At 39.4% G+C, this 12,799-nt stretch overlaps 1 protein-coding gene across 3 annotated transcripts in view; it reads left to right on the top strand.

The window, feature by feature from the left end:
* Window positions 1-12,799, top strand: part of zgc:172282 (leucine-rich repeat and fibronectin type III domain-containing protein 1-like protein) — a 175,478-nt gene that overhangs the window by 147,836 nt on the left and 14,843 nt on the right. Inside the window, exons 9-10 of one of the 3 annotated variants that reach the window (XM_063493571.1) lie at window positions 6,091-6,737; window positions 12,212-12,307. In XM_063493571.1, coding sequence (XP_063349641.1) covers window positions 6,091-6,737; window positions 12,212-12,261 — 697 coding nt within the window. In that variant the 3' untranslated portion in view covers window positions 12,262-12,307. Of the gene's footprint in view, window positions 1-6,090; window positions 6,738-12,208; window positions 12,308-12,799 lie in introns of all 3 variants that reach the window. The other 2 variants (XM_063493570.1, XM_063493572.1) reach the window with 2 other exon arrangements.

Raw genomic sequence — 12,799 nt, 5'->3', positions numbered from 1 at the left:
GATTGATTCTTTTTGTGTACTTGAATGGATCTAGTATAGCTATGTGTAGGCGCAGATTCATGTGTATGTGTGTTTCCATGTTAACCTGGGGGTGTGAGCATTAAACCGAAGAGTGACAAAACAGGACTGTTAATCTGTTTGTGTGATGCGTGAGTGAGAGAGAGAGCAGCAGTCATACAGACCATTAGTGTAGATCAGTAGTAGTGTGTGCTTGTGTGAATGTGAATCATGGAAGAAGTTAACTGTGTGTGTGTGTGTGTGCGTGTGCGTGCGTGCGTGCGTGTGTGTGCGCGCGCGTGTGTGTGTGTGTGTGTGTGTGCGTGTGTGTGTGTGTGTGTGTGTGTCCAACTGTGGTTGAACCCATTAACTGAATAAACCATCCAGTATGATTGCAGTGTCAAATGGGTATGCTGAAGCATTTCTGCTTGGCCCAGCAGTCCTTGTCCTTTTTAAAGTCATGACACACTTACACAAGATCAAAAACTCAGCGGCACAATTAATTATTGATTGGTTGGAAATGCTGCATCAATCCTCATGCATCTGTATAATAGCGGATGTACAAAACACAAACAGATGCTGGCCAATGTGCAAATTAAATGCCATATGTTAATTTACTCTGATATAATTGAAGTTTATTCTACCATTTGTGTATCTGGCAAAACTGTGCAGTGGTAAATAAGAAAATTATCCTCCAAGCTGAAGGAATATGTTCACCCTCCTGTGTCAGCAAACATTCCTTGAGCGAGACTCCTTGCCAAAGGCATTAAATCCTACGTTTCTCCAATACTGTTTCGTAAGTGATCCTATTTGAACTCATTCATGGTGAAATAATAAGTCAGAAAGCATCTCTATAAGAACAGGCCAATTTCAAAAATGCAACACACAAAATGGAGATGAATAGTCCTCTACTTAACAAATCCTGCTTGTTAAAGTTTAACATAGCAGATGGTGGTGGTATTTTTTGTGTGAATAACATCTCTCCCTAGAATTCGCCTCACCTCAACCTACCCACTCACTTTACGATTCACGTGCAGCTGCCTTTTAGCAAAGCCTCAGGGCAGTTGACGTTTCCTGGATTAATTCCTATTAGGAAAAGAGCACTTATAGGCAGGGGGACACACCGGGGGATTCCCCTAGTGTTTTGGAATAGATTTTCCCTTCTAGACGATGATTATGAGCAAAGAGAATTTGAATGGAATGAAAAGGTTCACAGATCCATTCATACACAGTGTGGCTGCATAAGACTGATCCTTACAACATGATATTAATGACCTTACATCTACTCTGGCCCAGTGGTCTGTATGGTTTCAAGACTTAACTCAATAGTGCAGACTGCAAACCAGCTTGAGCAGTGTGTTTTCCTTGTGAAGATAAAACCTAATCAAAAATATTTTTTTCTGTTAAATTAAAGATCATTTATCATCAGTTACTCCTTGTACTCTGTCTGCCCTTCATCCACTTTAGCTAGACTTCACAGACTATGGCTTAACCCAAAACCTATTCATTTAATATGTATTACTATTTGTGCCAATTGATAAGAAAAAATGGATGTCTATTGTAATGTAAAGTCATACAAATAGTTTCCTTTCAGTGAGCTTGTGTCCCACAGAAGGATGCATCTGTCATATTTTTCAGCCTAATCATTATGAAACAGAATAAAACAAATCAAATCAATATGACAAAGAACTCACTGAAACAAAACCAAATGACAGCAAATCACAACAAAGCCAAAAATATCAAGGATTGGCTAAGAACACAGCACATTACACACTGGAGTGTCTTTATTACTTTCTCTCCATTGTTTCACAGTATATTGGTGCAGTTATCCCCTATACTCTGTCAGAGAGATTCACACTTTCCACTGCACTTTCATTTTGAAGGAATATCACCACTAGTATTTTCTAACTTCAGCATTCACTGAGCATTGTTATTTACTTTATATTATGAAAAGTAGTTCACAGCTATAATTGGAAGCAATACAGTGACAAATATTAAAAATTTGCTCCCTCTGTCTCCATGACAGTTTAATTCTGATCAGTCACGACTTTTACATAATGTGTTTTGAGTCACACTGTTTAGCTCCTGAGGGCATTTTTACACACCTCAGTTTGCATCATGTGAAACACGCTGCATCTTTTCACAGCAGCTAGACTCTGGTGTAAGTTTAACCAAAAAGATACTTGTTAAAACTGAAAGCAATGTGTCATACTGAAGATTTTGGATTGGAAGCCCACATGTGCCTCGTGGATTTCACTAAAGGACATTGCCAGCCCCACTCTCCTACAGATTTTCTAAAATTTCTCCCCTGGTAATCTATGATTTAGTTTCTCACACTGCAAAGATGAGAAAAGGTACAAAAAGCTATCATTTTGTCTAAACAGCTTTAGGAGAACTCCCAGTTTGCAGTAGTTTGAAGTTTATTAAAGTGGACAGAGGTGCTGTTTACTTATAGATACATACAGTTTATATACAATTTAAAATAGGATCTTTGCTAAGCTGCCTGTTAGAGACCAATTATAGGTACCGCAGTGGTTGTGTTGTGTGCAAACACTGACTTTGCCACAGCTCTGTACCATTTATATCGGCACTGACGATGCATATACTTGCTGCAGCATTATCCTGAATGATAGGTGTTGTCACTGAGACAAAACCTCTCAGTGCTAGTATAGGATGACAAGAAGTTAAAACCACCAAAAAGTCTTTTCAAACTGTTGCAACATGTCTCTGTATAACCTATGACTCTCTAAAGCTTCTGTACTGACACATCATTAAATTAGCAATAAAACCAGACACATGCTTACCCTCATGTCTTCAAGCTCACAGTATTGACCATGGCAACTGTGTGAGGTTACAAAACAACGAGCAAACAGCCGAAATCCTAGTCCTGACTCCTAATCCCATAGGACCTTAGCCCTGTTGTGCTCAACCACCTTGGTGTCTCATATTTTGTCTTGTAGTCCATATGCAGCACAGATGTTCCTGTACACTATCCCCACCACTTATGGTTAAGGTTATGCCTTTTAGCGTACATGGGCCAACCTTCCTGCTACTATGTGTTGGATAGTCTCCGTGCATCTTTAGACATTCCTACTGACTGTGGTAGACTTCTGGATCTATGGATCTGATACTTAAGGCCTGTTCTTGTGCTGCCATGATCATAATCTCTGTGATTTTTCCTAAGCCAGCCTTTTCTAGATACTGGTAGGATTTCTTGACATTAGTTGCCTTTTCCATCACTCAGTGGTACACACCATCAAGGGGCTTAGTCATCCATGATAGCTCCTTTTGCAGTTCCGCATCACTGTCTATCTTCAGCTTAGGCATTCTTGTTGCACCTCACCTTGAGGAACCATCTTCCTAATGTATTCACAGGTGCTTTGGGTTTCATCCTGAACTGTGGCTTAGACACTCAGTAATCCTCGTGCTTCCTCTTTCCATTGCTCATAGAGTGTCAGGGTGCTAGACTTCAGATGGAGGACTCCATGCCTTGTACGGAGTTTTTATGTCCTGACATTAGTACCATCTATTTCCTCCTGTGGGCAGCTTATCATTCAAGCTGGGTATCTGATAATGCATATGGCATATGTACTGCTGTCTTAGATCCTATTCCTACAATTAAACTGTCTTCTCAGTATTTGTCTTACCTTCTGGAGGTATTTGGCTATGGCTGACTTTCATGCATCTTAATCATGGTTCCCATTTGCTGTGGGATAGCCAGGTACTTCAAATTGACCAATATAACTGCTACTCTGCCTTCTGGTGTCTCTACCTCTTTAGTCCAGATCACCTTTGCTCTCTTTGCGACCATTCAGCCACACTTATCCAGTCCGAATAATATCTGGATGTCCTTTCTATAGATCCTGTTGAGATGGTGAGACGATATACCATTCACTCCTGGCATACAGCTTGATGTCATCCATGTACAGAACGTGGTTGATGGTGACTCCTCTCCTAGATCTGTGTCCTGGATCCACTGTTATTGATGAGCTGGCTTAGTGGGTTTTGGGATGTGAAGAACAGCAGCGGGGACAGTGCATCACTGTGGCACCTCTGCACTTAATGGTGACTTACTTCCGCAGTCACGTTGAGTTCTTGATGAATGTTGTTATCACACTGTTGGCCTTGTCCAGTGCCAAGAACTCCTGTATCCATATGTGGATGACTCATACGCTTTCTTATAGTCAGTGCAGGCATTGCTCATGTTGGTCTGCCAGATCTTAGAATCCTGGTATATTGCTATCAACCAAGAACTGTTGCACTGGCAACATGTTGTTATTTTAATGCCCTTCTGAGCTGTGCTCATGTATCGACTCATGTGCCTACTCAGCTTGTTTGCTATGATGCCTGAGAGAAGCTTATATGCTGTGGAGAGGGAGGTAATCATCCAGTAGTTTAATGGTGTCATGCCCTTGTGGGAATCCTTCATGACCAGGATAGTTCTGCCTTGTGTTAGCCCCTTTGGACGAGTACCTGCTTTTAGCAACCCCCTTGCGTGATCTCAAATCATGCTATTATTTGTTGAAGATTCCAGATTCGATTCTTAGGATCTCAGTTCAGGGATCCTTTCACAGTAGTTCACAACCACATGAGAAGTCACTCACACACACAAATATAGAACGACACACAGAGTGTTATCTGTCAAGTTGTACTTCCTGGTTGGGGTTGATGCCATTGATGAGTTTGGCATTGAGACTGGACCAGCCAATGCCATGCTCCTACAAAAACTGAAGAGAAAGACTGAAGAAGTGCACAATGAGAAGAATCAGTAGTGTTTAATCAGAGAATGATGAATTCTACAGCTGTGAGGGATGACTCTTTGTGTTAGTCAAGTCATAGACTTATAAATTCCCACTCTCTGGGGAAATTAGGCCACTGAGGTCACTGTTGTGCCATAGGCAGCACAGAAATATCTAATGATAGTGCATGTGTCATCAGTGCAGCTTTTATAACATAACACAGAAAAATACAAGGAAGCAAAACAGGAAGGTGCATAAATCATTTTCAGAAAGGACTTTTTTACTGCATGGCTCTTCCTTGCTGGTTTAATTGGTACAGTGTAGTAGTAAATGGATAAACCAGGTTTCTGTTGGTCCGATGAGAGCGCTGTGCAATGTCACTGAAATCACCAAAGCAAGATATTGCGGCACTCTGTCTAATAGCTTACACTAGTAAACAATTAGCAAATATATAACTGTTCATTTCTTGTAATTTATTAAGTTAATTACCCTAACTACCATCTAATGACTCTGCTGAAGTTCACAATTGTAGTACTTTATCCACTCAAACCAAAATGTCATGTCTGCACTATAAACTGGCTGACAGTGTTGTTGGAGCGTCAAAGTAATTAAAAATGCAAGTTATTCAATGAGATGACCTTTAGCTTATAGAAATATCTTTCTACAAGACAAGGTTGTTTAACTCTGTATGCTTATTTCAGTGAAAAGCCACAAAGTAAGAGCCTAAAAAAAGTAAGTTTCAGACTCAATAAAATAAAAATAGAAATGCTCTTTTTTTTAAGTTGTAATAATGCAGTCTTCAGTATCCCACTTGTGGCAATTTCTGTCAAACATTTCATTTGCAGGGACCACATCCTCAGTTAGATTGACGGTGTTTCATTAAAGAGAGTGGCTCCTGGGCTGGGCAGACTCCCATGTACTAACGAGAGCCTGGAGAACTGAGACAAGGGGAGCAGGGTGGAGCACAAAAATGAAAATAAACAGCCTATAGAGCAGGAAGGCATATGTACTCATGGAACTGAAAGGGAAGTGATGAGGTGTGGTCCCACCCTTGAAATTCAGATAAATTATCTCCAATTTGTTTATCTGGTGATATGTTTTTGCTGGTCATACTATTGCCTGAAAATCCAAGGAAATTAATTTGCTATCAGTAAATATGTTTGTGTCACACTAATTGCATGTCCACTTAACCATATATATACCAACCATGAAGCCTGAGGACAAACTTGCGAGTAAGATGAATAATTGTAATAGAGAAGAATCAGTTAAACATGCTCTACATGTAGGGAAAAAAATATGTGAAGGTGAACTCACATCTTCTTTTCCTTTGTGTTCTTCTTTCTTGTCATGGCAGAATGATTCCATCCAGCAGCAACGACTTCCTGGTGCGGGACCTCGCTGCTGGACGTAGCTATGATCTTTGTGTCCTGGCCGTGTTTGATGACGTCATCACATCGCTGACTGCAACTCGTCCTTTGGGCTGTCTGTCATTTACCACAGACACAGAGTTCAGCCAGTGCCAAGCATTGCACAGCCACTTCTTGGGTGGTACTATGATCATCATCATTGGAGGGATTATTGTTGCTTCTGTGCTTGTTTTTATTATCATCTTAATGATACGATACAAGGTTTACAGCCACCAAGGCGCAGGCCATGGAAAAGCAGCCATCACTGCAACTGTGCCAAGACCGCAGAGCAATGGACAAGGAGGCAGTCAGGTCCAAGTCCTTCCTCGCTCTGCCTCAAAGATGACTGACAGTCATGACGACCAAGTCCTCGGACCGTCCAGGGCAATGTCGCCTAGCAACACTCTGCGAGACACTGTCACGTTGGTCGAGGAGGAGAGCAGTGGACAGAGCCTAATGACAAGGACTGACTCGTCAGCAAACGAGGAGTTGCTCTCACCCACAAAGTCCCGCTTCTCCTCCAGGGTCGCCATTGAGATGAAAATTCGACCGCCATCTGTTGCCAAAGAGCCCACCTCTCCCAAAGAACTGGCAGGTATTAGAGAGCTAGAGGAAAAGACACAGACATAGCAAATTCAAGCAACTGAGCAGAGTTTAGAAAAAGTAAAAGTTGACAGAGTAGGAGTGGGGAAAACGTGGAAAGGAGGGACACAAAGAAATTCGTCCAAACAGGAAAAGCTGGTGGATGAGAAACAGACAATGTGAAATTCAGGGTGTAAAACTGAGCAAGATAATAATGAAGAGAAGAGCAGTGTGTGAATGAGAAAATGAGTACGAGAGATCCCATTCTAGTGCACTAGAATGAAAGTAAGAGAGAGACAGAGGGTGAGACAATTCATCAACTTTCAGTCTGTAGGGCTGCAGCAGCAACTCAAGTTGTTTTTAAATCTCTTCTGTATGATTGCATATTCCTTTTTTCCAAAAAATGAATGGGAAAAAAGTATTGAATTAACCTTCCTATAGTGAACTGAAAACCTCCCCCATGCTCATTTATTTTTGTTTTCAGCTCTTTCCAAATGCCAGACGTCTTTTGTTGAACGCTCAGAAGGGGTACATGCTGACTCAAAGTTTTTAAATTTGTGAAGAAGTTGAAGAATGATGCTGCAACCTTGTTGCCAAAATTTGAGTTTTTTTAGTTTCTGGAAAGCTTGGCTAGACAACAGATAATAACCAAATAAATCTTTATGTTTTTGTGTTAGAGGAGAGAGAGATTTGATAATGCATGTGGGAGTACCTGTCACACATTATTCCAGTTAACACCTCTCACATTAGAGTGCTGCAAACTATTAGTCTTTAAGCACTCCAAGATAGCCTGCTTGCCTTTAGAAATGACACATCCCAAGTGCTAAAGAGTGAAAAAGCTACTTCAGTACAAAAGAAAGGCTGTATGCACTGGCTTACATTCAATATCAAGCTGGAAAAAGCCCAAGTCACTTATAAAGTTAAATGTGACTTCAATAGCACTGAATGCTAGATCTGGTGTATATAAAAGTTTTGTGTTTTCCTCTTTGTAATAAACATTTATTACAGTGTTAAAGACCATACAGAGAACCAGATTAGTTTAAATACTGTATTGCAGAGAGAGAGAGGAGAAAGGGGGAGACCGTGCAACAGACCATTTTATGTGAATCCAAGAAATGTGTTTTACAGCAGATTCATGACAAGTCTACTTGAAGAATCTCCAGGGTTATCAGAGTCTGGCACACATGTGTTATATAGAAGTAATACACTATACATAATGCAGAAAGTAATCAATGCAGACACAGCTATTATTAATGAATGTAAAACTATATAAGACAACAACTTGTACTTGTCAACCTTTTTATCTGGTGTAATAGGCATGCAAGCTCATGTGAGCAGCAAAAACACTCAGCAAAAGCTACAGCTAGGTTTATTTATACAGTACTTCATGATGATGTATAATGGAAAGTTTAAAACACACGATCAAAAAGAAGGAATATAAAACAAAGAAATGTAAATAAATAAGGCTGGATTACCTTGGACAGTGGGGGAAGATGAATGATTAAATATTTAAATGTGCTTGTTTGATCCATAGAAATAAGAAAAAGACATTTTGAAGATATACATGATCCACATGACAGGTTGAAATTAAGCTTAGTCACGAGCAATTTGCTGAACTGAAATTGGTTAAATCCTCAGAACCATTAGTACTACTTGAGCTTTAGGCTTCCATTCACTGTTTCTTTATCTCTGGGCTCTTTGGTCTAATCAACGATCGGCCTCTTGTGTCAGCTTGAAAATACTGTTTTTAGTTTTTACAGCAGTGGCCTTTGGCATGCCATCAGAAAATAGCTTTATTTGACAGTCTGAAAGAAATAGAACGATAAAGAGATAATTTGTCATTGTAATCATTTAATGAAGAGTGCAAATTATCCAAGTAGTGCAAAATACATGATTGCGATAATGCACAAATCTGCTCGATTATAATTCTACTGTAGTTTTCTTAGCATGCAAGATACTGGTGGAAAATTGCTTTTACGTAACAGTCTTTGCCAGCTATTAGATAAAACCTTTTTTGTGTAATCAAGAGCACTTCCTTGTTCCAAACTTCTGAAACGACTTGCACATGTTCTCAGAGATTGCTTGAAACCGTCAATAGATCCCTTATAATATAATTCCAGAAAATCATGTGGATTTTTGGGGGGAAGTAAAATTTCCCTGTACTAAGCCTACTCCAGTGCATTTCCCCTTTAACACTAATCCACTCAGGAAATGGGGGTTTCATTGGAATGAATAAATGAAGACATCATTTCACATGAGGGGCTTAAAGAGCTGAGTGGAAATACTTTATCAGCGGTTGATATGTCATTCAATTGGCCTCTGTGAATGAGCTGAAATGAGGTGTCATTGAGCCTCATGTTGATAGCAGGGAGGAAACGAGAGATCTATGCAGAGTATAGGAGCTTAGCCAGCAAAGTGAGGGAGCGCTTTCACCTTCATCAACTTTGTCAGTTTGGTTGTCTCTCTTATATTAATACAACAATGCTAGATGTTGCTTTTATCAGAATTCATTGTGTCCAACATTAACAAAAAATGTACCATGGATATTAATTGGTTTTTGACATCGGACATTATAGTGCAAAAAATCTCGAGCCACCCACTTGTATTGCCAGGAAAATGGGAAATAGGAAATAACATACATTGAAATACTGTATATGAGATTAAAAAAAAGTTTGCACAATTCTAACAAACATCAAACTCAATATGTGATATGACCACCTTTATTCTTTAACACAGCCTGAACAGTCTTAGGCAAACTTTCTTTTTATTTCTTTAAGGGATAGATCTCCAGGCTTCTTGAATTTCTTGAATTTTCAGTTCAGTTGCCGTGTAATTAACTGGGACCATTTCTGAACACGCTTCAGTGAACAGTAGGTCTCAGGTCCTGTGTCAGGTCTTTGCTAGATTTCTTCCTATTTCTTAAGGACATGACTTTCTAATACACTTTTTTTATTTAGGCCTGCCACGTTTTTTTGTCTGTAACTTGTCCCATTTTCTTAATTTGTTTAAAGGATACACCTCACAATGTGCTGATAGCACTATGGAAATAACCTTGTTTGTGCAAAAAATATAAATTTATGCCGGCCAAACTGTGTTACCTCTGACATATTTTGTGGATTTAACTAAAATCCACAAAATATGTCTCTCTGAAACAAATAATGTGCTTCCCATTATTTTGAGTTCCTCTGAAAATGGTCAGGTAAAAGGATTAAATTGAAAGTTAGTGAAAAAGCATTCAATGTTCAAAGACCTTCAGAAAACCTGGAGAACTACTGGTTAACTTCACTTTAAAACTTTACAAGAAAGTCTGGATCTTTAGAAGCCAAATATGAAGAAATGAGGCTTTGCACAGCTGTGCACCGTACTGTACTCAAACACATTGTTTTAAGCTGTTTTAATTTTTTTAATACTAATAAAGCTTTAACAACTTTACACATACAGTTCAGCAAGTGTGCCAGGAGGTTGATGGCCACATTGCGGTTGCAAAGTAGATGAGTTAGGCAGCGCTCATTAAAACTGGTTAGAATTTTGGGAATTGTGAAAGAAAAAAAAAAAACCTTGAATTTTATTTTGTTGCACCATTGAGGTAACACCATATGCATAAACTCAAATATTCCCCCTATAGGCCTAATTAACCTTATCTCAACCTTATCTAACTGAAGTATGCCAGTCAGGGAAGCCTCCAAACAACATCCCAGACTAAAAGACATGCAAACAAACCAATTATTATAGTTTTTATTTTGACATTTTACCCAGGAGGAAAAAGTTACCGTTGGCCTTTTATGTTCTTTGTTTCCTTCCTTTGATTCCAGGATCGTTGGCACTTTGAGGGAAACCTACAGTGAGGGATAATACCCATGTGTTTGTACAAAGGCTGTTGGAGTTTCTCAGGGTGTAACTGTGTCTGTGATGTGTTTCACTGGTTGCTGCATTGCAGAGAAAGGCAACATTGATCTGATCAGAGAGCCACAGTGAGTCAGAGAGCCTGAGGAACACAGCAACTGACAGATACACAGGAAAACCCCATTAAATGCCCGGAGTTGTGAAAAAAATAAACATGTTTTCTTCATGGTAGTTTAATTCTTTAAGACTATTTGCTCTTATATATTCATAGGAATTGAATACAGTATTTTATTTATTTATGAAACGGTTGAGAAGTCCCACGATTATGGCACAAAGACAAAATGTTCAGTGTTGGACTAAAAAACACACTTTTAAACATTACAAAGCTACTACTATCTGTGACAACTGTTAATAAAGCTAACAGAATGGGCTTTTCTGGTTGGGAGGCATTAAATGGAAAGATGTACTTATGAGATAAACGTGGTTTTTGAACATTAAAACAATAAACAATATTCTCATAGAAATGTTCAGTATATAAATATGTGACATGACTCCATAAATTAATAAAATATAGGCACTTTCAACTTGAAAAATGTAAAACTATCACAGAATTTGAAAATGAATCAATGAAGAAATGCACATCAGAGATCGTTTTAGCAGTCAAGTTGTCACCTTGCTTTTTAGCTCTCTGATACAAGGATGCAGCATGTGGATTCAGGATTAGAAGCAGCTCTTTAACCTGAATACTAAGTGGGGAATTTTCTATCTGGATTAGTAGTAATTATATGCTTGACACAAACATATTATGATTATGTCAAGCAACGTATTATTAGTTCAATAACAGCCAAACAAACACTGAATGTGTGTGTGTGTTAGAGCACAAACACACAAAGACGCACACATTGTTGGGAGAAAAAACAGATAAACCATTTCTTTTATGAGGTTAAGACTGAACATTTAGGTTAATTTAAGGACAAGACATCAGGTAACAAATGCAGTGTGCAGTGTCCTTACAAGAGATGGAAAAAATTTGTGTATGTAAGCTCAGGGTCAGTCACCAAATCCCTGCAGGTCTGTGCCTGCATTTGTGTGTGGTTATGTACAAGGTTTATCTGCCTTGAGCCAGTACATATGTTCCCACAAGGTTAGTCAGGATAGAAAAATACTTAAGCACAGCGCAAGGATGTGCGAGTCTGTGTGAAGTGCAAGTGTGTGTTCTCCCCGTGGCCCATCCATGACCCTGTAGCCTGTCTGTCCTCTGTGTATTTTAATCTATCATCACTCCTTTCACTGTCATCCCATATGCCCGGCCTCATTCTTCACTGCCGTCTGTCTCTCTGAATACATCTCTTGGAATCGGCCAGGCCTCTTCCCCTCCCGCTGTTCACAAGTGCTCCCACATGCTTTTCTCTCATCTTCTTTACCCGTTTTCCGACTGCCCTGACATTGTTGCTTGTTCTCTCTCTCTCTCCACTGAATAGATTTTTTTTTATTTCTTTAGCTGTTTAGCTGTATCTATATCAGTGTTTTTCCTCTGCTTCCTCTTTCTCTCTGTGTCCTTTCACTCATTCGCTGTTTTTGGCTCCGTTTCATTCTCCATTTCTCTCCTCCTCTCTCTGTCTGACTCTTGGACGCCTCCAGCAGCAGACGACAGGCGGCCTCGTAGTGTGGAATGGAGGGACTTTAACATCTGAAGGTCTCTCAGCCTCTCAAAGAGATTGCGCCACTACAACACACAGAGTAATGACTGCCACTTTAAATTTTAGCACTCCCTGGTTTTTGTTTTCTCCAGTAGCAAGCAGTTTCTTCCTTTCTCTTACCTGTGCCATTATTCCTAACTTGTCTTTCCCTACTGCAGCCTCACGTCTTTGCAGCACGCTGCAATCTGACCCTTTAGTAATTGTAGCTAAATAACAGCAACCACAATTGTGTTTCATTATCTAGTGATTTTGAGTACTGACATTTGAGAGATGTATCCTTGAAATTCCTGCCTCTGCTGTATTATAATGACTGAAAATAGCATTTTCAAATCATAAAAATACCTATAGTTACAAGAATTAGTCCCTTAGATGACTGATTAGGGTGATTAAATGTACCCCTGACGATTAGGGCACATTTAATTTAAATAGTGTTTTAATTAATTATCATTTTTAAAGTAAGCGTGTTTTGTTTACTATTTATCATTTTTGAAATTCTGCTGCTTTTCAAAGACCTGTGTGGAAGTAAGCTGAA

The sequence above is a fragment of the Pelmatolapia mariae genome, linkage group LG14, assembly GCF_036321145.2.
Source record: "Pelmatolapia mariae isolate MD_Pm_ZW linkage group LG14, Pm_UMD_F_2, whole genome shotgun sequence".
Taxonomy (NCBI): Eukaryota; Metazoa; Chordata; class Actinopteri; order Cichliformes; family Cichlidae; genus Pelmatolapia; species Pelmatolapia mariae.
The sequence above is the reverse complement of the archived record's forward strand: the minus strand, read 5'-3'. Positions and strand labels throughout refer to the sequence as shown.